Source organism: Ruditapes philippinarum, unplaced genomic scaffold (genome assembly GCF_026571515.1).
Source record: "Ruditapes philippinarum isolate M1 unplaced genomic scaffold, ASM2657151v2 ctg1020_1_1_1_1, whole genome shotgun sequence".
NCBI classification, from domain to species: domain Eukaryota; kingdom Metazoa; phylum Mollusca; class Bivalvia; order Venerida; family Veneridae; genus Ruditapes; species Ruditapes philippinarum.
The window spans coordinates 42,267-67,226 of NW_026852955.1; the positions used below are offsets into that span (position 1 = coordinate 42,267).

Here is a 24,960-nt window from a genome sequence, read left to right on the forward strand (position 1 = left end):
TTTTTTTTTGCAAAAGCTTTTTTTCTAATGCAGTATATAAGTATAAGTTATAGGTTATATACAGAGTTTAAAGACATTAATTTTCGAACGAAGTGAAGCGAGAAAATTAGTTTCTTAAAACTCTGTATATAACCTATAACCGACGCCTATTCAAATTGAGTGCATTGTGTAAGTTCATTAAATCAGCTCATTTTAATACATACAGTTCAGTTACAGCACCGTCACTTCTCTTATTGAAGTACTGAGATATCACAAAAAGAAAATATATTTTATCTTCATTGATTTTGCACAGGTGTTTGATTCTTTATGGCGTGTAAGACTTTGGCAAAAAGTTCTTGAATATAATATCAATGGCAAGTTCTTCCGACTAATAAAAAAATTGTACTAAAATATTAAATCGTGCAGATGTCACAAAAAAATAAATATATTCTTGAAATGGCAAATTTTGAATCAAAATGGATAAAAGCAATAAAAACATTTTTAACCCTTTACCACATATATACGCGAAACAACGCACTTTCGACCCCCCTTTTTTGGGCCTCAAATAGTGAAAAAATGTCCTATTTGGGCCCCAAACATAAGTTTTCGTTTGAGAAATGTTGCTAAAAAAATTGAGCACTTTTTCGGCGCCGCCCCCCCATCCAAAAGATACATCAGGGGGTTGCCAGAAGGGGGATGTGCCCCCTTCTGTTAGGGGGGGGGTTGAAGGGGGGCGGAGTCCCCCTCATCGCCAAGAAAATTTTGGACTTGTGAGAGGCTAAAAATGACCCCAGGTCGATCATAATGTAACGTTTAACCAACGCTGAAAAGCCTTTGACTCTATCTCAATCCCTTGAGAAGTTGCAGCCCTTTGAAATAAATTTTGATGGAAAAAATCGAGGCAAAATAGTAATTTTTGGCAATTTTGAGATGTCCCCTCGTTGCCATGGTAACAGGAAATTTGAGACTGAGCATGTCGTTACAAAGGCAATGGTCCAGTCAACATTTGTGCCAAGTTTGATTAGTATTGAAGCATTTTTCATAGTTTCATAGCAGTTTGAACTTGTAACAGGAGGCTTTTCAGTGAAAACGGCCATTTTTCACAATATGCTCACGGGGGAAAGGGTTAACTAAAAAAAATATAAATATAACAAAACAACAATTTTTCACCAAAATTAGGTGAAAGACCACATGTTAACATGGAAAAACTAGTTTTTAGGTGATTCCAAAGTTTTTCATCATTTTTTGTTAACCCTTTACCACTTTTATACGCGAAACAACGCACTTTCAACCCCCCCTTTTTTGGGCCTCAAATAGTGAAAAAATGTCCTATTTGGGCCCAAAACATAAGTTTTCGTTTGAGAAATGTTGCTAAAAAAATTGAGCACTTTTTCGGCGCCGCCCCCCATCCAAAAGATACATCAGGGGGTTGCCAGAAGGGGGATGTGCCCCCTTCTGTTAGGGGGGGGGGTTGAAGGGGGGCGGAGTCCCCCTCATCGCCAAGAAAATTTTGGACTTGTGAGAGGCTAAAAATGACCCCAGGTCGATCATAATGTAACGTTTAACCAACGCTGAAAAGCCTTTGACTCTATCTCAATCCCTTGAGAAGTTGCAGCCCTTGAAATAAATTTTGATGGAAAAAATCGAGGCAAAATAGTAATTTTTGGCAATTTTGAGATGTCCCCTCGTTGCCATGGTAACAGGAAATTTGAGACTGAGCATGTCGTTACAAAGGCAATGGTCCAGTCAACATTTGTGCCAAGTTTGATTAGTATTGAAGCATTTTTCATAGTTTCATAGCAGTTTGAACTTGTAACAGGAGGCTTTTCAGTGAAAACGGCCATTTTTCACAATATGCTCATGGGGGAAAGGGTTAACTAAAAAAAATATAAATATAACAAAACAACAATTTTTCACCAAAATTAGGTGAAAGACCACATGTTAACATGGAAAAAACTAGTTTTTAGGTGATTCCAAAGTTTTTCATCATTTTTTGTTAACCCTTTACCACATATATACGCGAAACAACGCACTTTCAACCCCCCCTTTTTTGGGCCTCAAATAGTGAAAAAATGTCCTATTTGGGCCCCAAACATAAGTTTTCGTTTGAGAAATGTTGCTAAAAAAATTGAGCACTTTTTCGGCGCCGCCCCCCATCCAAAAGATACATCAGGGGGTTGCCAGAAGGAGGATGTGCCCCCTTCTGTTAGGGGGGGGGGGGGGTTTGAAGGGGGCGGAGTCCCCCTCATCGCCAAGAAAATTTTGGACTTGTGAGAGGCTAAAAATGACCCCAGGTCGATCCTAATGTAATGTTTAACCAACGCTGAAAAGCCTTTGACTCTATCTCAATCCCTTGAGAAGTTGCAGCCCTTTGAAATAAATTTTGATGGAAAAAATCGAGGCAAAATAGTAATTTTTGGCAATTTTGAGATGTCCCCTCGTTGCCATGGTAACAGGAAATTTGAGACTGAGCATGTCGTTACAAAGGCAATGGTCCAGTCAACATTTGTGCCAAGTTTGATTAGTATTGAAGCATTTTTCATAGTTTCATAGCAGTTTGAACTTGTAACAGGAGGCTTTTCAGTGAAAACGGCCATTTTTCACAATATGCTCATGGGGGAAAGGGTTAATGAAATAGGGCGAAATGATATTTGGAATAATTAAGATAACCTCCAAAGTAAACATATGGAAAAACAGTTAAACAAATATTCTTAGACCAGCATTATCAAAACTGGCATGCCTCTATGCAAGTCTCAACTAAAGGACTAAATTATTCAATTTTCAAAGAGTCAATTAACCTTGAAGGCTATTTACTTAATTTAAAAAAAGTCTGACTGGCGGTCTTTCATTAAATTTAGATGCGGCAATCATTACTTCCCATGTGAAACTGAAAGATGGCAAAATATAGACTTTAATGAAAGAATATGTCAACTGTGTTTAAATGAGAATAGTACCCGAGAAATAGGAAATGAGTTTCACTATTTATTGACCTGTCCCATTTTTTAATCAGACTAGAAAATTATACTTTAAACCTTTATATTATTTAAGAAGATGTAATCCTCTTAAATTTAAAGAGCTACTTGATACGCAGTCAAAAAAAAAACTATGTACGTATATTAAAATTATTTTAGAAACGGTTAAACTGTAAGGAATCACATGAATATTTTCTCTGTAAAAATGGTAATATTATTATAGGATCTGTACACCAATTAGTAAACTAAAATTAACTATACCGCATCACGCGAATTACTTCTATTATAGAACACGGAAGAACAGTACAATTGTTACCAAGTGATATTTTAAAGTTTCTTTTTGTTATTTTCTAAGAAAGACTACTCTACCAACTCGTATAATTATGTCCCTTTGACCAGCTACCAATCTGTTTCCCTGGTCCTTTTTCGCCTTTCTTTGTGTGATCAGATGTGGTCATTTTGATACGAAGAAGACCTATGTACATAAAATTTTATAATAAATAACGATTAATGAATCGGTATGTTTTATTCATTTGTTTTATAAGATTCAAGATTCTTTATTAAGTAACGTAAACAAATTATGTTTCTTGTTACATGATACAATTAACATATATACATATTACACATGACAAATACAAAAAAGACATGAATGATTAAACTCACTGAAAACAAGTAAGCATAATGAGCATATACAAGAGGATGAACTATGTACAATTACAAAAATATGTGTGCGCATGAACATATGATAATTATTTAACACAGACATTTTTACAATACATTTACACCACAGTATCAGATATTTATTGTACAATACCAAATAACGTAGAAATTATTATATAAAATTGATACACATGTAAATGATTACAGGAAGTAGCCTTAATTACTTCTAAGTATAGTTGTTTACAATGTTTTGTCTTATTATAAATGTTTCTAGTATAATTTACATAGTTTTATTACTAGAGAATAGTTTACAGATTGCATAAGTTCTATAAATTTAACAACACTTGGTCTGTAGAACTAAAATTTGTTAATATAACGTTTGGAATCTGATTATATGCTGAACAGATACAAATAAAATGATATTCATCTTCCAGGTCACCACTGTTACAAATCGTACAATGTCTTTGGTTACGTTCAGTTCTATTATTACCATAGTGACCTGTTTCGATTCGTAGTTGGTATGAAGATAGCCTTAACTTAGTCAATGGAAAACGAAGTTTAAGCGGAATGTTATCTAAATAATATTCAAATTTAAAAGAGTTTTTAAATAATTTATAAGTATATAAACTTGGACTAACAGACAATGTGGTAGTCCATACCTGAGCAAATTGGTCCGTTAGTCTTTGTTTGAATAACAAAGGAAACGTTTTATTATAAATAATATCAGGATTGTTCCATACGTACATATAAAAAAATCCATTATTTTCTAACAAAGATTTTACTTTAGATACCCAATTTACCATGCCTCTTTCACAATCATTTTACATTATTTCATACATCTTTTTAACTACATGTATAATATTTTCACTGTTTACAATTTTTAGCCAGTATTTTACAATCCTGACATATCTGTTAATGAACAGCGGATATCTGCATAGCTCTCCATAAATAACCATATTGCTAGTACTTTGTTTAACATAGAGTATTGACTTACATAATTTTAAATGAATTCTCTCAATTTCTTTGCTTTTGCTAAAACCCCATATCTCGCTCGCATAATTTAACACGGAACCAACAAATGCATCAAATAATTGACAAAGGGTGTTTTGGCTTTAATGACATGCCTTTGGTATAAGCATACAGTGTATTTAATGCCTTTAAGCCTTTACCAGTCAATGTTTTCTGGATTAGGTTAAAATTTCCGGTATAATTAAAAACTGTGCCAAGATAATTAAAGTTAGAAACCATGCACCTCTATATGCATATTATTATAAGTTTCGATATCAACTAACTTAAGACTTACTTTCAATTAAATCAGTTGTGAATATATTAAAAGTTTAGATAAATTTGTATAGTTCACGAGTTAGAATTCAAGATTGCAGCATACTTTTTTATCTGCCAGTAATTCCTAGAAGTCGCGATTTCTATTTTTTTAACGCTGATGTTTGTAATTTACAGTAAGGGTACAGACAGTTTATATCACAGTGTGAGTGACAGAGCTATTTACAAAATTGGTTTGTTAGATTATATTTATATGCCATTGTTTATATATTTTAGAGCTATATTTTAAGTTAAGCATATATCGTATATTGTTTTTATAAGAAAATGTATATGGTAAAGTGGTCACTAGATGTAGGTACAATAATCTTAATGCATTCAAATATACATGTTTTATTTAGGAAAGTTTAAATTCATGGACTATTTCTATAGGCATATCTGTTGATAGAATGGATTGATGATATCTGAGAAAGTGTAATGTATGATTAATACTATATATTTCATGATAGTATGGACTGTTACTTATTTATGCTTTAAGGGTTTAGTTGAGATGTTGTATTGTAAATCATGCTACATAAACGGTCCACAACAAATTAAATATACAAACCAGTAATCCTCAAGTTTTATTCTTATTTATAAAAGTGAAAAACACATTGGTCACTCATTGACACAATAGTTATGTAGTTTAAAACATTGAGCAAATACATGTACCACAAAATATCTTTACTATTAAGTCTGTGCACTTTAATATTCACCGCATTTGCCAAACATTAAAAACAAGAAAGAACCATGTACATTCATTCTTTATTAATCATTTTCTAATATAAAATTAATGTTGAGCCGGTGCTAGTGGGCGTTGACAGAAGATTGCATTTTTACCCTTCAATTAACATGCTCAATCAAACCGAGCCTGCAACATTTTAAATTTCGCAATGATGGGCATCTTTACAGTTTCCATAATTATTATCCTATTTATGTTAAATAACATAAGCAGGTACATTGCAACTGGTTATACTTGAACAAGTTTCAAAATATTACTGTAGATAACGTCTTTCTATTCAAATTCTCCTTTGCTATTTCGATTAAGAACTCTGTTCTCTATTCTCGCCCTTTCTGCAGCAAAGCATAGCAGATGACTAGCAAGAGTTTCATCTGGCCCAGTCTCGATCTCAGTTTGGTCTTCATTCTATGATAGAACAAAAAAATACACAGGAGATTGTTTATAATGTATAATGTTTAAATGTACATATCAATCATTAATTGTACTGTTTGCAAATGTTTCTTAATTCAAAATTTCGCTATATTCATGTAAAATGTTAATTTCTAGTGAAGCCAGTGCAAGAAGCGTAAACAGATGTTGCAATTACTAAAATATACCGTCATTGAACAGGCTCAACCAAACCGAGCTTGCAACATTTTTAGCGTTCATAAAGGATACTGTTTCCTGAATTATATTGCCACATCTTTGTTTTATTTTGTGCCGTGTGGAGGCAGTAAAAAGTCGCCCCGTGCATACAATCAATGATTTTATATTTCAGATACCTGAAGATCGTTCAGCATGACATAATTATTGTGTTTGTGTTTTTTTCCCAGTTTCTTCAATTTGATCTATTTTCTGTTCGGGGGTTCCAGTGTTCCGTCTTGGATACTGTTAAAGCACCCTTAGGAAATGTTGCATGCCTTTTACATTTGTCGTTTGTGGTTTTATCTGTGCTCTGCAGAATTCATAACCTCTGATTCCCATTGAAAAATTCCATTTCACTTCGATTAAGACCCTTGTATTTTCGTTCGAGCACATGTATTCTTTTACATGCTGTTCATACTTGAAGTGAGTTCGCTTTTTATGCCGATGCTAGAGAAAATGGTATTTGGAAAGGGTATCAGAGGTAATGATATAGAGAAATACAGAATACCCAAAGAAAGCCCAAACACAACAATATTGAAAATGTTGCATGCTCGGTATTTTTGAGCCTGTTCATGGACAGTTGTGGTAATAGCCATCTACCACCTGCATATCACAGATATGGTGTCAAAAAGAATGATCAATTAACAAATCAGGCCGAGTCGGACATAGTCAGACTTTGCTTTTTTATAATTATATTGAAATGTCACGACCATTCATTAATGCAGTTTGTCTTAATCATATCTCATCCTCTAAATAACGTTTATGAATTTTTTTTAGTATGGAAAAAATTAAACCCCTTCATTGTTTATTTTGTTTTTGTTGACTTGCTGTGCGTTGACTTTCTGGTAAGAATGCATCCATGTGCAGACTAGCGTGGCTGTTTACTTATTGTATAAACAACTCAAACTAAGTAACAGCCTGAATGACAGCTACAACATTGAACACTGTATTTACACCTTAAAAACAAACAAAACATTTAGTAAGAATCACATCCTATCAATATTTACACGTAGTGCTTTGAGAAATGCTTTAATAGTGTTGTAGTCAGCTCCATCATTGCCTCCTAAAGGTGACACTATCATGCTCTCTTGCGCGAAATGGCTCACTAAAACAAAACAAAAAGTTTTTGTTTTAAATCAAAATAACTTTATATTAGTGTTGCATCTTAGTGCGTTTACTCAGTTACTACACACATTATGAAATAAATATTTCTTTGTAAGAATGTCACTCTACTTTTGATGTAAGATTGTCTAACGGCAATTCCTTGTAATAATTATCCACCAGGGCCCTTCCTGAACTCTGTTCAATGCCTTATATGACTTGTACAAATATGATGTAAACTCTTTATCTACACCAACTTCTTTTGAACTCCAAACCGATTGGATGTTTCACTTTTTCATTATCTCTCATGTACAGACTCGTCAAACTGACTTTGCAATTTTCATGTAATGTTTTTTTTGTTTTGTTTAAATGTTTCCATGCAGATTTGTGCTAATGGGTCGGTACTAGCCTGCATTGCCAGAGAAATAATACCAAACATTAAAATTATGTAACCCGTAGATAATACAGCTTCTGTTTAAGTAAAGTATATTCTCAAAAACAGTGAGGATAACTTGTAAACCATGTATACTGTAATTGTATATTTTCGAATGTAAAAGAAGTGTAGATTGTTTTATAGAAGGAAAAGACAACCTGATTTTTGTGTCAGAAAATTGAAGACTCTTACAGGAGGTAAAGCTCCATGGCGTACTGTAATTTCTCCCTACAAATATCAGACCAAAGATCACACAGTAAAGCATTAAACATGTTACACAAATATGTCAATGTTAGAACATTTTATTGGTACTTGAACAGGATGAAGAGATGACGTGTAAATGCATATTATTTAAAAGGAGAACGGGTTTTAGTTTTATTAATGCCTAATTGTGAGTTGGACAGATGGCCATATTACATTTATTTCAACCAATAAAAAGTACCACGAACCTTGTACAATATTCTTCTTGAGGTTATTTTATATAATTGATTTAATTAGCAAAAAATCAATGTATGGAATACTTTTTTCAGCTTAAAATTTCGGTACGTTAGTCATCCGTTCAAGAGATTTAGAATAATTGTGTACAACTAAGACAACCGAGCAGTTGAAAGCCGCGTGGGTTCAAACCTCAGGATCAAATGGTTGTTTACTTGAGCAAGAACCCTTAAACTCATTGCTCATTATTGATTGGTTCCATGAACGTGTTCCAGATATTGTCAAAACATAGCTTTATACAATATCAACCTAAAATAAATTATGTATAAATCTAAGGATGATCAAAGTTGGAGATGGAGGGTAGATAGATAAAAAAGATATACCATAACTATTTATACCTTGGTGCCATATATTTTAACTTCACGTTCACTTATTTTGCTTGTGAAAGCCACCATTTGTAGAGTAGCTGTAGCTCCGCCCTCAAACTGCATATTCACTACCTAATACATAAGAATTGAGTATCAGTTACATCAGATGTTCAGCTTGATAAGTCTTACAAGAGTATGAATAACACACAACATCGGCAACTTGTGACAGCAGAATGAAAACAAGAAGTGTTTGAGGAGTAGTGCGCTCTACATGTACATTTCTGAATTACTTAATAGTACAATAAAAGCAAAATAGAAAATGGGACATTATTCTGAAAAACTGTTTGACAGAAATGTTTGCCTTGATATTCACCAAGTATTTCGATTTGAAATGAATACCTGTGATGTTTTTTTTTCCAGAAAATTATGACCATAATTAAAAATAAAAAGGGAGATAATTGAGCAAGAATTCCCTCCAGGGTTATATGTTTTGTATAAAATGTATTCCAATGTTTACAGTGAACATTAATTTTGTTATAACTATGCATCGTTTCTACCCAACTAACAATATGTTCCCTAACCTTGTAGACAAGATATACCTAAACTAGAAATATCACTGAATGTGATGAACGCTAACCGCAAACAGATTTTATTTCTAAATCAAGAGCCACCAATAAAACAATAGTCAAACCTTTTTTATCACCATCCAAGAGTATAGATGAGTGAACAAGTGAATGTGAAAATAAGTTTTCATTTTGCCATATTTCCTTTTAATATAAAAATTTATTTCACATTAACAATAAACACCGCATGGAATCAAACAAAATTTTCGTAAATATCCATTAGAATTTACCTGTAACGTTCATTTCATAAAAAGAGTGGGGCAGTCTTTTTATATTTTAGGCAGATTTAAATTTTATCCTAAACATTTTCCAATATGAACTGTTGGTCAATCACCATTTTAACAGTCAATCTTTTGAAATATATAGTCAGTTCAGCTCAACTTGACTATGAAAATATGAGCATAATGTCACTTTAAACCATTTTTACGTCAGACAGTGTAATGATAATGTCCAGCAAAAAGGGTCAACGACAATTAAATGTCAGGGTCCTGTTTGAGTTTAATCGCATGAAAGTTTTGTGCAAAGTGTTGTTTTGTCAAAATAAGAATAACACTATTTCAGTTATAATAAAGATTTGACTTTTGATATGGAAATGTTGCTTTAAAGGCCGGTCATTTAAAGGTCAAGGGCAATTGATAATCACTCCACTCAACCATTTTATCCTAGGTGGTTGTTAGTCTAAACATAAATCTTTCTATTTTTTAAATTTTTTTAGTTATTTTAGCATTAGCAAAATAATTACTAGTAATTTGAACTTTATTGTCAAAGCCATTTTATGGCCAATGTCATACCTGAATTGCCCAATATCAAAATTTCGTGGAAAGTTGGTTTGTCAAAAAATTATTCATGACAATATAAGTTTATTGTCTAGTTTAGGAAAAGTCAATGATTTTACCATAAGGTCATTGTCTGGCAAATGCTCGACCTTCTCCAATGGATTTACTTACAGAGTGTTATATCCAAGAATGAATTCAATACATCCATTAATAACAAAGTTATGATGTAATTTTTAGGGAATTTGAATAATTCTTAAATGTACTTAAAGTCAATGTCATTCCCTTTTTGTCTATTTTAACGTCTATGTCAATTTTGGGCTACTTAAAGTGACATTATGCCCATTACAGGGTATATAGTGGTTGAAGAGGTGAAAGTCAAAGTAACATTACATTTTGCCATGATTCCTTTCAATTTTACAATTTACTATGTATGAACGATAAATAACCCAAGCGACCTAACTTGCTAAAAGATACCTAATTTGCAGTATATATTTTGTATATAGTTTTCGTAAAACTCCACTCCCTCTTACCAAAACAATGACAGATTACCACTGAAAAGTAATCTACAATTGGTAAAGATGCAACAGTTACGTATGAGCAACAATTACCTGATGTGACATGACATCATTATCATTGATATATACACATTTACCATATGGTCCTTTTTTGAGAGCATCCGTTATATTCTCAATATCTACCACATCACATAATACACTTGCTGGCCAACCTTTGTGTCCCTGTAAAATACACATATCGTCACAATATACGTCTTTACATGTATTAACATAATTATAATTTAAGCAATTATTTAAAGCTCGCCACGTGATAGGCATCATAACTAGTGGCCAACAGTTTACATGATAGAAAATTATCTTTACCCTTTGGTAAATAGGCATACTGATGAAATAAATTGTCATATCTAAAAACATAATGTAAATAATCAGAAATATCCTTTAGGGTATGAACGTTCACCAAAATTGATTCTGATAAAAATAAAATGTTTGAAAACTTTTTATAAGTTATTGCGATATTGTGAAAATTTACACATTTACCATGAATCAGTAGTTACAAATTTACCATAATCAGTAGTTAAAATAAAGGAAAAAAACTTAAGGGACACAGGACAATCATAAATAATATAATGCTGAGGTCAGTATCAAATGGCAGACACAAAATAACGGGCAATGATATATACAATAATTATAATAATAATACCTTTTCTACCATATCCAGATATATTTTCTTGGCAGAATATGGACAAGAACTTTGAACAGTGTCAGGACAATCTAAGCATCTCCTTGTGGATCCTGCTGGCTATAATGGTAATTTATCGAGCCATTATATAACACCGATACTTGTGTAAATAAGAGGCCCAGTTAAGCTTGTAAAGCTGAGTATTAATAAATATAAAAGCAAATAAAAAAGGTCCTGATGATTCGTTTGACCGCAGAACAATGATTTTCATATTGTTTTTTTATTATTATTAAATTCTCATACAAACCCTAGAATCACTGACAGCATTTTTGTTAAAGATATCAAAGTCTTTGTTAAAAAAAACTGGATAAGATTTACAAAAGCTTTTACTTTTAAAATTGTTATTACAACAAGAAAATAGAGAAAACAGAGTCCTTAAAGAAAGTCCAATACGTCAGATTTGAAAATGTTTCATGCTCGGTTTGATCGAGTCTGTTTATGGCCGGTAATAGTAAATGCAAGCTCTGCAAATAATGGGTAAATGGACCCAAAAGAATTTATTTCGATGACACAAGATCTTTTAATAAAAAAGAGGTCCATTCATTGTTTTATCTTACTTTCTCGACATAAACTTTGACTATTGCATCATGCATATCTGCCAAGTGGGCAGACGGACAAACGACAGATGTAGTACCTGGTATATTACTGGGAAAGACAATTGGCGGAAAAAATGTTACAAAGCGTGCTTTTCATTAATGTAGTTAATCTACCTATTTTCGCTAATTTGTTGTTTGTGGTTTCTTTACAAATAATCAGAGTCAAAAATGTTTTTGAATGAAATTTGCTTCCTCCCCGTATACCAGAAGCTCCCTGCTGAACCATTGCCAGCATTTGACGTTATTCATCGTATTGGAAAATAAACTTTTCTATTATACCTTATCAGTTTTATGAAAATGACTGAGGTTTCCAAATGATGATACTTTATTACACTTCTTGGACATCCAGTAACAAATTAGGTCTACATCATGGCAACATTTTACCAGAAGTGAAAATGAGCTATCTTCTTCTTTATGCCAGTTACCACGCACAAAACAATGGGCAAAATGGTAATAGCCAACCTGTGATGAAATACAATAACCATTATGTGGCAAAAATGTCATTATTAAAGAGATAGAGAAGATAAATAAGAATACAAAGCAACAATTACATATACACTGTAATAAACTGATTTAAAGACAGATTTCAGCTTCTGATTTGTATTTGTTTGAATTTCACTGGTGAGAATAAGCCTGAATTAATTAAACGTATCATACACAACCATGAAACTTGAAACTGTTTTATTTGATTAAACGCCTATTTCTATATACATATTCAATGGCGTTGTACAATAGGATAATAAAAGTGTGTACATATAGATAAAAAATCACATGTCTATTATATGTTTGTAAGTATAAACTCAATAATTATATACGTTAATACATTTTGATATTAAATGTATGACCACACAACAATATGTTTTCGTAGCATATCTAAAAGCTCTTAAAAAGGTCAAAGTCATGGCAACAGAAATTGAGTTTGCCAACAATAAGAAAACATTGTACCGAATTCCTCTAACGTATTAATTTTCCAAATAGAAATGACTTAGTCAGAAATTCAAGTTAGATTTATAAACACAAAGAGGTCCGTCTTTTTATTCAAATATTTATATACACTGTAGAATCGGAAAAGTGAATATTCATTCTATCCGCTAATAAATAACGTACGTTCAATAAATTATTGCAAAATTCGTTTTATTGCTCAGCCGGTCGTGACAATGTCCCCTTTATTCTTTTATAGTCCTTTCCATAGTGAAACGACATTTCAGTAATATGTCTTATTGGATAAGATCCTTATGTCTAGAATAAATGGTTTCTCTTCATTTAAGTGTCAAATCAATTTACTGCCAGAATAATTCTATATTACTTAACAGTGATTGTTTGTTTTGCAATTCAAAACAAGATGATTTATGAAAATCCATACACGTGAGATTTATACCATAGCTTAGATGCACAAGACGTTCTAACAGCACCCTGCACCACTGAGCAAAATATTTTATCGATTGATGTTGTAACACATGTTGTAAATTTAGTAACAGAGATACATTGGGTTCATTTAAAGCACAGTGTCTGGTTATTAAAAAGATTCAAGCAATTGCAAACTTACAGGTTCTGTATGATTAATGTTGACAACTTCACCAATTTCACCACTGTCAATTATTTCCTTCACTTTTTTCACCCACGACATGTACCTCATAACATGACAAACTGATAGGATAACGTTATTTTCTTTCACTGCAGACACAATTTCTTTACAATCCTCCTCAGTGGCCTGTTGAAAATTTCAATTTTTTTTTACTGTCTAATTGATTAAAATATACATGTACGATATTATATATTAATAATTTAGATATTTAATGAGTAGTGGTTTAAAATAAAAATATTTCTTGCAAAGCTTCCTTCACGAACAATATATAGGTCAATGCTAAATGCAATTAAAAATGATATGTATGTTATGTTTTGTTTTTATATTGAAAAGTTTCAATATTCATTTTTCAAAGAAAATGATAATGAAATTTAAAACTTACAGCCATTGGTTTTTCCAGTAAAATATGATAGCCTTTCTTTGCAAATGCAATAGCTGGTCCCTGTAAGATATATGTATTTGAAAGCATGACAAAGTTTTAAATTGCATGGAAATAAATTTACACTTGTTTCAAACGTCGTATTAATTGTAAAAAAAATGTAAAAGTATTCAAATAAAGATAGTGATAAACAGAATCCCCAAAGAAAGCCGAACACGGCAAAATTGTAAAATCTGATTTAAGTTTAAATCTAAGTTTATATGTAGAAGTACATATTAAAATGTTATTGTTTATTTAACACAAACCTGAACTTATAAAAAAAATTATGGTAAAACTTACTTTGTGAAGTCTGTCCGGAGTACAAATAAAAACACAGTCTGCAAACTTGTCACGTTCAGCTGCCTTTTTCCAATCTAAAATGTAACAAAAGAAATAGTGTCACTCAAAGTGCTTAAAAGGTCATAACGAGGTCTTGCTTGATAGCATTATATGCAATAAAACGTAACAAAACTATGTTAACCAATTTCTGTTATTTTAACTAACGTTTCAGAAATCTTAGTGAACTTAAAACTAAAGTTTCGAATGTAATTCATTGTAAGTATGCACCAATTAGATACAATAAGGATGATAAGCTATGTATTCATGTTTACTAAAGTAATTAAGGTATAGAAAATGATTTCAAAGAATCAGAAGTTAAACCTTTGAAGACATTTTCTGGTGGAATTCTGTGCAGTGTGGCCTCATAATCTCTGTGGTAATCTCTTGGTTCACAAACACCTACAATCTATGATTTAAAAAAGTTCAGATCTGTTACATCTTAACACTATATACAATTACTATGACATATAGTGCAAACAAAATCAATAGGCGAATCCTGGAATGATGGCTGCATAAACTGTAAGAGATATGTTGGCAAATAAGAAAAATAATATTTCCCAAAAGTCTTTGAAAAGAAACACGATTTGGTTACGTCCAAACTCATACAAACCCTATGGATAACATATTCTATCAATCTTTTTTCAGACTCATGAAAGGTTGGATATAGGGTGATAAACAATGCATAAATGCATCAGGCAATTATAACAGACTAAGTCATGATCCATGCTGTTCGCGGTCAGTTTTTCTACTTGTAATAGAGTTGGTAAGCGAACAGCATGGATCCTGATCAGACTGCGCGGATGCGCAGGCTGGTCTGGATCCATGCTGGTCGCAAACCCACTATGTTGGTTTTGTCGTGACGCGGCTCTTATAATTTTTCATTAATTCAACAGGAAAAGGTATATTGACAGGTACATAGATGAGAGTTTAACGCCCAGGTTAGTGAAACAGTGGGCGATCAGATCATTTTAATGGACGATAATGTGCGTATTTACAGGGCTCACTGGTCCATGACTACATGCAGTGGTAGGGTATTGAGCGCCTTAACTGGCCAGCTCGACCACCCAACATTAATTCAAATGAGCACATGTGGAATGAGCTCATCAGGCTCGACCTAGGTGTGACAAGACGGTAACCTTCAACTTCGAAAATTGCTTCACAAGCTCAGATGTATTTGATTGAGCATTATCATGAAGAAGACGAACATGCATAAATCCTGACACAAGGTGCCGTTTTTGATAATATTTCTTGATATTTTTTAGCATTACATCTCGTTAACACCGACTTACTGTACGACTTTACCATTACATTGGGAATAAAGAACCTTTTTTGTGCTCACAGCCCTTTCGGCAACTGCATGCCCTGATTTAGTTTGGAAAAACATTGAGCAATTGCTGAGTAGTTTGTACTCGTATCCTTTTTGGCCATATTTCAATATATGAGGTATCAATCTGGAAAGAATCTTTCATGCATTTCAAAATGAAACGCAATCGCGTCAGCGATATGTTAACAGCTTGACAATATTATGTTCCTGACGGCACTTTCAATTATTTTCCTGATTTTTTAGGTGCATGTTACAGTCACATTTTGGTCGGATTTTGCTGCATCCTTGATGGACGCTGTGCTAGTCAGAACTGTACATCTCCACGTCCAAACTGTCTCATTAGAAACTTTTTCAGACCTATAAACTAAGTCTACTTTACCGAATGACCAAGATTTGTGCAATTTTTTATCAAAATTCTAATTTCTTAAATATTTTCATCCCATTATCTAACTAATTTTACAATAGTGGTCAGCGTCTGTCTATTTTACAATTGCGATGTATCAACATCCACAAAATCATACAAAGCGTTAAATATTGTGGTGTGGTACAATTCACATAACAAACCGAAAAACCTTCGTAATTATCCTAGGAGGAGTAGTACTTAAAAATAACTACACACATTTCGTATATTCTTTATAATCATCACGGCTGAAATTTGTACATTATTATTCATAATAAAAATATCGAAATAATAATTTAACCTTCAATTCTTTAGGAAAGGTAGCTGCATAATATGAGTATCCATGTCCACGTTGTCCTGCCCCAACAAGTATTGCTGTTTTGGGTACATCTGGTCTAATGTCTTGCCCTGCCTCTTGTTTGTCCATGTCAATCTAGTAAATTTAAATCACACTCATTTTCTTAACTGTAGTTTATGTTTCTTAGATTAATTTGAAAACTAAAATTTTACATAGGTTTTGAAACATCCACAGATATGATAATATTGCGGATAATATGGAAATTCAGTGTAAAAAAATGCATGTGTCCCATAATAAAAGTTACCGTCCACGCTCCCTTAGCACCCGCTCGGCTTAAGCAGAATTCAACATTTAAACACGAAAATGGTCAAATTTTGAATTAAGAAAATCCGCAGATGTGTTCATATTGCGGCTATCACTGTACCTCCAATGTGGCACGTTAGTGGCATTCTATTAAATCTTTTGTACGTAAATATCTGGGAAAAAGGTGATCCCTCGGAGGCACTCAAACAAAAAATTTACATGAAAATTGCAGACTCGGTTTAATTGAGTCTGTACATATCCAACACATACTTTTCATAATAAATTATGTTTTATTCATTATATGCATTGCAATCAAGGAATTATAAGATTACATATTTTTATTTTGTTTCCATAAGTATTATCTAAGATGAGAACAGAGATCAGCAAGACAAGGCGACGTTCACAGAACGCAACCCCCGACACACTAAAGTACACTTCGGAAACCTGTTATATCATTAACTACGTCTAAAACGGTCGAACTTGAAAAATAAAGAGAAAGAAAAATGCCTCAGTTATATGGAATTGAGAAATACGGGAAGATATTATACCGCTTTAAAATTTATAATTGATTAACCAATAAACAAAACCATCAATAGACATACACTTACAATATAAAAAAAATAAACAAAAATAATGGAAAATATTTTTATGTACCTCTATCATATCCAGTTAAAATAAAGCGAAAGTCTTTACTTTAATTTCGGATGACCTTGTTCATTTGAAGCATAAATAGATATCTTATCTCATTTTCTGTCTATAGAACAATAATTGTTTTGTTCATACTACTTAAAGTGACATTATGACATTAATTTTTCATTCTCAAGTTGAGCTGAATTGGCTATTATATATATTTCAAAAGATTGACCGTTATAATGGTGATTGACCAACAGTCATTTTTCGAAAATGATTAGGATAAAATATAAATATGATATAGAAAGACTGTGCCCATTCTTTTCATTAATTGAAATTTACATGATATTTACATAAAAGGCGCCATTTGAAAATGCAGCAAATAAAACATCAAATAATTGTAAATAACATCATGAAATAACATAAAATCTATACATGATACGATTTAATAACATTTTCTCTCTGTAAAATCAATTTCTATTTTGTTATTGAACAATGTATAAATTTCACAAAAAGAGCTCATGAAACTCGGACCCATTTTCAAATTTGAACAGTTACCGGGAATGAAAAATTTCTAGATACAAGGCAAATTTCATAAAATTGTTACTTTTTAAGTAAAACCGCTAATGTAATTTACCCAGGATTAGTTTGCGTAATGTGTGAATCGACTTGACAAAAAAATCTTATAATTTGATTTTGGAATGGTGATGTACTAGGCCAGATCACGGTCGGTTGATAACCTAATTATGTGACAAAGCCGAGACATTTTTTATCGTAAAATATGTCCGACTTGAGACCATTCTATTTGAAAGACCCTGATTGGAGTGAGTAACATAATTATGGTGTTAGGATGGTGATTTTTATCAGTCATACTTTCAACTTAGTTGCATATACACTTTGCACGTTTTGAAAAAATACTAATGAAATCCATTGTACATCTCAGTCTACTTAACATGTTTTATATTATAATAATGTTCTGTAAATTTCATTATTATAATAAAACTTCTCACATCAGCATGCATGCAATATCAAAATAATTAAACCAGCTGATTTCATAACGTAATTAGAATATTAAATAAAAATAATCTGTTTCGAAAATTCAGATACTGTTAGAGTGAGGCATATCAAAAACTGCATTGTTAAACGTATACCGTAACAATTTTGGTATTAGGATGCTTATACTGAATGACAGAAAATGTGGGATTTTTATATCTGGATTATTTATACAGTTTGTGTCGGTGGGGATCGGTTATGGTTATAGCGTAATGTTTGCGGAACTCCTTACAGTATTTAACAGCTCAAGATTCGAAGCTTCTTTTGTTCAAGGAATATACTTTTGTATGACTTTCAGTGGAGGTAATGTAAAGAAACCGTTGTTGATAGCACCAATCCTAATGGTTAAAGGCAAACAAATGTGATATGACCGGTTAAGGCAGAAAAATGCCACTCTCATTTGAATTTGTTTTCTGGTGTCAACATATGAAATCCATTCATATGCTTATTAGGTAGTAATGTTATATGACATCACCAATGAGATTGACAGCTTAAGCATAAATTTAAATTATCAATAGATCATCATCTTGTTTATCAAATTCGAATAGTAAATGAAAATAACAATCTTATACTGTTTATTGTTTTCGGTTTAATTTAAATTTTGCAAGACTTTGCCAAAACGAAAATATGATGGCGATAGCTGCTACATTTCCAGACATTTCTAAAGAACAAGTTCATCAGGCCATACATACAATTTTAGCTCATTCTTTTTATTGTCTTTGGATCCTACTGTTACAGAAATGTTTCATGGAAGAATTTATACGAATTATTGTAATCATTATTTATCTTTTATAATATGTAATCTAACATTTATCTTAAATAATAAAAACAATGGATGTGAGAATGAAATAGTAAAAGTGCAATTTGAGTGTTTATAACATACCGAATTCATTTTGAACTTTTACCTTCTAAATTCCTTAAATTAAGGTTTCAATTGTGGGGATTTGCACGGATGCCAAGATGGAAATTAGAGCTTGTCTGACTGAACGGATGTAAGAGTTAATAGTGAACAAACTACTTATATTCTAATATATTGTCATTTAGCAGGCAGGTCTATTTTAAGCCTTGGAAAAATGAATATCAGATTAACAAAAACAATGTGATTAATGAGGGAGGGAGAACGTAAGATTATCTGTTTTCACATTTGTTAAATGTAGCTAGAAGTATCGAGGGGAAGACTATATTTACTTTAAACATAATATTGTTTCTATGTTTATCTCCTTTCTGTCACCTTCACTCAACAGCATTAACATAAAACAAATAATCAACTCATCTAAGTTCCAAAATATATTGGCAGAGTGGATTTTTGACGTTTCAACTTGTTCCCTTTTTCTCAGTGTAAAGTAGTTCATGACACATATCGCTGTATGCCTTCTCTTAATATGTTTCTGAATGCGGAGGAGCCGAGATCGTTAACTTTGGTTTTAACATAAGTTCATTGCTTTCATTTTACCGTTGATCACTTAGCCATTACTTTTTTATATATTACTATTCACCAGGATACACTTTGCAATTTCATGAGAATAGAAAGCCAAACATTACACTATATCTTGATTTAACATAGTATATGCTTTGCTATTCCTTTTGATATACATAATAGCCTTTGCTTTTTAAGGATTAATGTAACTAAAAAAGATCAATAATTCAATGTTAGAGATATAGGCCTTTGACAGTGAACTCCTATTATGCTCGCAAGTAAATATGTGGTGTTTCAACCAATGAATTTCAGTTGTTTTGGAGATACCAAATTGCACGCAAAAGCTTAACAAAAGTGTAAAAATCTGGAAACAAAGCCGACGTTGATGCCGGAGTGAGTACAACAGCCTATATCCTCCAAATAGTCGGACTAAGATGTCAAAATAAGAAAATAGAAATTATCTGGAATTATACGAAAAATTGTTTTTTTTTCTAGGCATATTATGGGGTTGGATTATACAAAAGTTAGGCACAGGGCCATCAACTATATTTGGTATTCTTTTATCTACCGTCGGGCTTATTGGATGCTCATTTGCTATCAATATGGCAGAAATTATTGCTTTTGCTGGCTTAGTGAGTGGTAAGTAAACCATTATGCGTGTATTTTGAAAGCAAACCATAGTAAGACTTCTTTAAAATATCCTTTTTTATTTTAAAATCATATTGATTGTAAAAGCATACTCTAAATTGGTTCAAAACAGTTGTTTATTAATGCATTGTTTCACAGTTTCACACAATACACATGACGATATACAGTCAAGATGATTGCACAAAATGTATGTGTCTTATAATGACATAACATTTAAACTTTCATTTTAGGGATAGGCATGAGCGTTTGCTATCTATCGACATTTATTTCTGTAAGTGAGGCATTCAAGAAAGATCCTCGCTTATATCTGACAGCTCTTACACTCGGGGCAAGCTTTGGACACGTTGCTGTCCCGATGATATTTGAGATTGTCATTGCCAAGTTCTTTTGGTCAGGAGCATTTGTCATTCTCGCGGGTTTCGTCTTACAGTGTTTGCCATTTGCAATAATATTGTACGCACGGTCTGACTCTCTTAGTGACGTCAAACAAGGAGCATCATCAACGCCAGTTGTTTGTGATACCAACATTTTCAAAGATTTTACTCTGTGTTCGATAATGTTTAATGTCCTCCTGATGTTTATGACAGGTCAGTAATCATAACATTCTTAAGTATTTAATTCTTATTGTTTCACGTCTTTATGCAGAAAATTCTTATTTTATTTTACATTTTAAGTTTTCTTTTCATAATACACTTTAACAAATTTGAACATTCAATAATGAAACGAAATCAATATTCAGCATACACAAGGATGAATGGACAAGTTCTTTTTAATCGAAATAAATTTTATGAGCACTGGTCAATTTAAGTTTGATATAGCAATTCCATAGAAAACAAATCAGCATTAATTTACAGTAATGGCAATGTTTTGTTATAATAATGTAGGCTTTGTGATGTCTGACTTGTTTCAGTATGTTTAAATTAAAAATGTACCACTAGATAGAATGCTGCAAAAGCCAGTGCTACATGTAACAAGCGAAACCTTTTTTGTTTTCAGTTTTTATTGTCTCTCATGAATATATGAAAAAAAGAAGCAAAAAATGACTTTCTAGGTTTTCGTCTTTGACAATTTTAATCATTTTTAATAGACATTAAATTTTATTTCAGGAAATATTGAAGGTCTTTTTATTGTTGACCAAATGATTGATAATAACTTTACGAGGAGTGAAGGCTCGATTGTGATATCAGTAACCGGTGTGGCTGCTGTGCTTGGACGTGCTCTTGCTAGTTTAATTGTGTTCAAATGCAAAAAATGGCCAATGATGAATCATTTCATATATTTGTGTTTAATTTTGGCTGCTGCACATACACTTGTATTAAGATTTATAGATTCTTTTAAACTTTTAATGCTGGCATGCGTTTTACGCGGAGCTGCATTCAGCATGTTCAATGCACTCACACCTACAGTAGTATATGAAGCGTCGGGGTACGAGAAATACCCAGCAGCGATGGCATTTGCTAACGTGTCAATAGGTCTTGGAGACTTTCTCAGTTGTGTTTTAGGAGGTAAGTTATAAATTATTTAAAAATTTGATTATGTTGTGTTGATTGTTTTGAGAAAAGAAACGTTTTATTATTCCACTTACATATTTTAATAATATATATTATGTTATTTTTCTTCTTTGTTTAGGTACAGCTCGGGATGTGTTTGGAAATTATAACATGGTGTACTACGTTTCCATCGGAACTGCTGTTTACGTCACAATGAGTAGCATGATAAATGCATATTTGATAAGACGTAATAATGAACGGAAAAACTGTGAACTGATTAATGATGTAAATTCAAAATTAGGCTACGATACCCTGAAATAATTTGTGCAAGACTTTAAGCGAGTTACTGAAAATACTTTGCTTGTTTAAATTTTTTATCTGTAACAAAATAAATACTCGTACCTGTGCTGTGACCTAACACATTAAATTGATATAAATATTAGAAAAGTCTATTCCGAAATGAGAGGACTCTGTTGTTGACGATATTTAAAATGTTTCTTATTACATTCGCCGTAGTGGGAAATTTTTCATTACCCTTGAATTCATATTTATTTTTCAAATACTTGAAAATAATATAATCACGACATTTTGTTGTAAACAGTCGTAGTTAAATAGCAATATATCTTATGGAAACAGTTTTAATCCTGTGTCATATACAAGTAGTATCGTTAAAACAAATATAAAAATAGACACAGTCATATGATCTAAAATAATTCAAGGTTTTGAAATAACGTGCGTTAATTCGACTTTGAAGTTACACACGTAGCTTCAACAGTCTGATATGTCTTTACAATCATTTGTTTTATCTGACATAGATGCAGATGAGATAAGGCTATTTATTTAAGTGAAAGGGTTTACCTGAAAAATGTTAGATAGAAATGAATGTAAATTTATGGAAGCTTCCATAACAGTTTGCCTAAATATGAAAGTAAAGAAAATACCTTTTAGATAATGGAAAAATAATTGCTTTATAACAAAGTCAACGTGCCTTAAAAAAAGATGTGTTTTAAGTCCGATACTGATAGACAAAAGAAGAACGAAAGCAAATATTCAAGCTAGATATTTGAATTCAATTATAGATAACAAGGGAAAGGACGCTAATATATATTCTATATCATGCACCATGTGCAAAATAGAAATTAACTTGTACAATTTTAATTAAATATATTTTGATTAATAATAGCATATGTACAAATAAAAGAAATCAAATCATAAAATGTTTATTTAGCATATTTTAATCAATAATAGCACACGTGCTTATATTGTCACAGTAGACTGTAATATATTTTGTTCATTAGGTTAATTAAAACGGCTAAATTGCATGATTCTGGCAAATAAAATATCAGTCTGTTCTGACAAATGATATGAAAACGAATTGGTTCGTGATTATTTTAACATCTGTTAATTATTGAATAAACCTTCATCTTTCGAATTTGTTGATTACAGTTTAGTAAATCTTAGCATTTTCTGTATACCGCAGTTTATAAATACAAAATATAATTTAGCCAATGCTTTGAACTTTGATTATACTAAAATATCTATTTATGTTATCGTGTCAACACAGTTAGTGTTATACAAGTGTTGGTATATGTTTGAGGTTTGCTCAGTGAGTATTTTAAAAATGGAGACCCTAGAAATGTGATATGATTTGACCAAATATGCTAAGTGAACAAATCAGTTTGAAAACGCCTGATCCAAAAGCTGCTAACATGATTTGGAATTATGATATTTAAACGAAGTCGGAAGACATACATAAACTGTAAAGTTTAGAGGAAACGTTTGAACCGGCAGTTTATACTGTAAACAGATTGGAAGAACATAGCAACATATTCGTTGTCTTGACCAATTTAGAATAACTTAATGTGTTAAAAATAACTGATACTGTATACATACAGAGTTTCATCTAAACAGTTTCTTATCCTCTATGGGTGGTATAAGAAAATGTCATAAACAACAATACTTTAAGAAATTGAAGAAAAAATGTTTACAAAGAGACAACAAATAAAAAATTAATGATGAGTTTGACAAACGTTTTCATGTGATACTGAAACACTCAAACATTTTTTTCGTTGTCAACCACAATATGCAATTCTGTAGTCAACGTTACAGGGGCTCAGTAATAGCCATGCTAATATTTTGGTCAGCATATTCGGGCTTTCATAAGTTGATGTTCTGTCTATCAATATAATTATTGGTAACGGAAATGCTTTCGATAACACATTTCAAGTTTCCTTTAATACTAGGTTGACTAAATGTTGAACCTATGCATATCGTTCATTGCAACTGTATGCCTTTGTTTATCTACCAATTCATTTTATTTCTTACTGTATTTTCCTATTTGAAAGTGCTTTGCTTAAGCAGGTGGGTGCTAGAGTGCCTTATATCAACCACAGCCGCCCATTATCAGGTCCAATTGAATCAAGCATGCGATACATGTATTTTCAATCGGTCGTTATGGATGATATTTAAGGGGTTTAAAGTAAACAAAACACTGATTGCATTTTTACATTGCTTGCAGGTGTACATTTGAAACTGACAAATTAATGCATTTATCTTGTTCTGAAAGTGTTCTGTGTTTGGATACTGATATATAAGTTCAAAGTAAAATACAATTGGTGTTGTCTGAGCTGTGAAATTAAATAAATTATATCATGGTTTCTACACCGATAGCTCCTATAACTGTATTTCCCTTGACAAATCATATTAAAGATTTTATGACAGTTTACAAAATCTTTAGTTGTTGTTTGAAAAGGGCTCGTATGTAGTATGCATGTATATAAATATGATCTGTATACTTAATATGATTAATTATCGTATAGTTAGGAATTGTTTCTTTGTTCTTTCTATTAAACTTATTATATTCAGTATAGTTTTAATGAGGATTTTAAAACTGTATTGATATTTAACAATGTTGTTTTGTCATTGTTTCATATAGGAAAAAAAAAGCTCAACCGATATATAACTATTGAGTTTTTTGCACATGTTATATACATGTACATTGTTGTATCAGTATAGGTTTTAGAGCGGTTGGAATGGCGCGGGGGTATCACACATTCCCAGTAGGAAATAAACAAAGACTAATTAGCTCGTATTGGTTTATTTTTGTCTAGGGCTTATTCTAAAACTAAAAGGATATTATATGTTAAAACATTGTGATTTTCATACAATTGTAGTT

General features: G+C 32.0%; 2 protein-coding genes across 2 annotated transcripts; one reads left to right on the forward strand and one right to left on the reverse strand.

Moving 5' to 3' along the window:
• Nucleotides 1–5,681: 5,681 nt before the first annotated feature.
• On the reverse strand, nucleotides 5,682–16,375 carry LOC132729203 (uncharacterized). Its single transcript, XM_060714924.1, has 12 exons — nucleotides 16,248–16,375; nucleotides 14,544–14,628; nucleotides 14,184–14,257; nucleotides 13,848–13,907; nucleotides 13,427–13,591; nucleotides 12,160–12,342; nucleotides 11,246–11,344; nucleotides 10,639–10,767; nucleotides 8,662–8,763; nucleotides 7,987–8,056; nucleotides 7,302–7,399; nucleotides 5,682–6,075 (listed from the first exon to the last, which is right to left on the reverse strand). Exons 1-12 carry the CDS (start codon nucleotides 16,371–16,373, stop codon nucleotides 5,944–5,946), a joined length of 1,323 nt encoding a protein of 440 aa, XP_060570907.1. The 5' UTR covers nucleotides 16,374–16,375; the 3' UTR covers nucleotides 5,682–5,943.
• A 1,975-nt stretch (nucleotides 16,376–18,350) lies between these two features.
• On the forward strand, nucleotides 18,351–23,252 carry LOC132729153 (monocarboxylate transporter 3-like). The gene is made up of 5 exons (XM_060714900.1): nucleotides 18,351–18,533; nucleotides 20,143–20,286; nucleotides 20,526–20,882; nucleotides 21,402–21,800; nucleotides 21,925–23,252. Exons 1-5 carry the CDS (start codon nucleotides 18,443–18,445, stop codon nucleotides 22,104–22,106), a joined length of 1,173 nt encoding a protein of 390 aa, XP_060570883.1. The 5' UTR covers nucleotides 18,351–18,442; the 3' UTR covers nucleotides 22,107–23,252.
• The last annotated feature ends 1,708 nt before the right edge of the window (nucleotides 23,253–24,960 follow it).

Excerpts from the sequence above, each read along its gene's own strand:
- LOC132729153 (XM_060714900.1), top strand. The coding sequence starts at position 18,443 with ATGTTTGCGGAACTCCTTACAGTATTTAACAGCTCAAGATTCGAAGCT. Across the intron at positions 20,287-20,525 it reads TTTTGCTGGCTTAGTGAGTG|GGATAGGCATGAGCGTTTGC; the intron begins GTAAGTAAACCA and ends CTTTCATTTTAG. Across the intron at positions 20,883-21,401 it reads CCTCCTGATGTTTATGACAG|GAAATATTGAAGGTCTTTTT; the intron begins GTCAGTAATCAT and ends ATTTTATTTCAG.
- LOC132729203 (XM_060714924.1), bottom strand. The coding sequence starts at position 16,373 with ATGGACAAACAAGAGGCAGGGCAAGACATTAGACCAGATGTACCCAAA. Across the intron at positions 7,400-7,986 it reads TTTTCTGACACAAAAATCAG|TGAGCCATTTCGCGCAAGAG; the intron begins GTTGTCTTTTCC and ends GTTTTGTTTTAG. Across the intron at positions 6,076-7,301 it reads CATTTCTCAAAGCACTACGT|AATGAAGACCAAACTGAGAT; the intron begins GTAAATATTGAT and ends GTTCTATCATAG.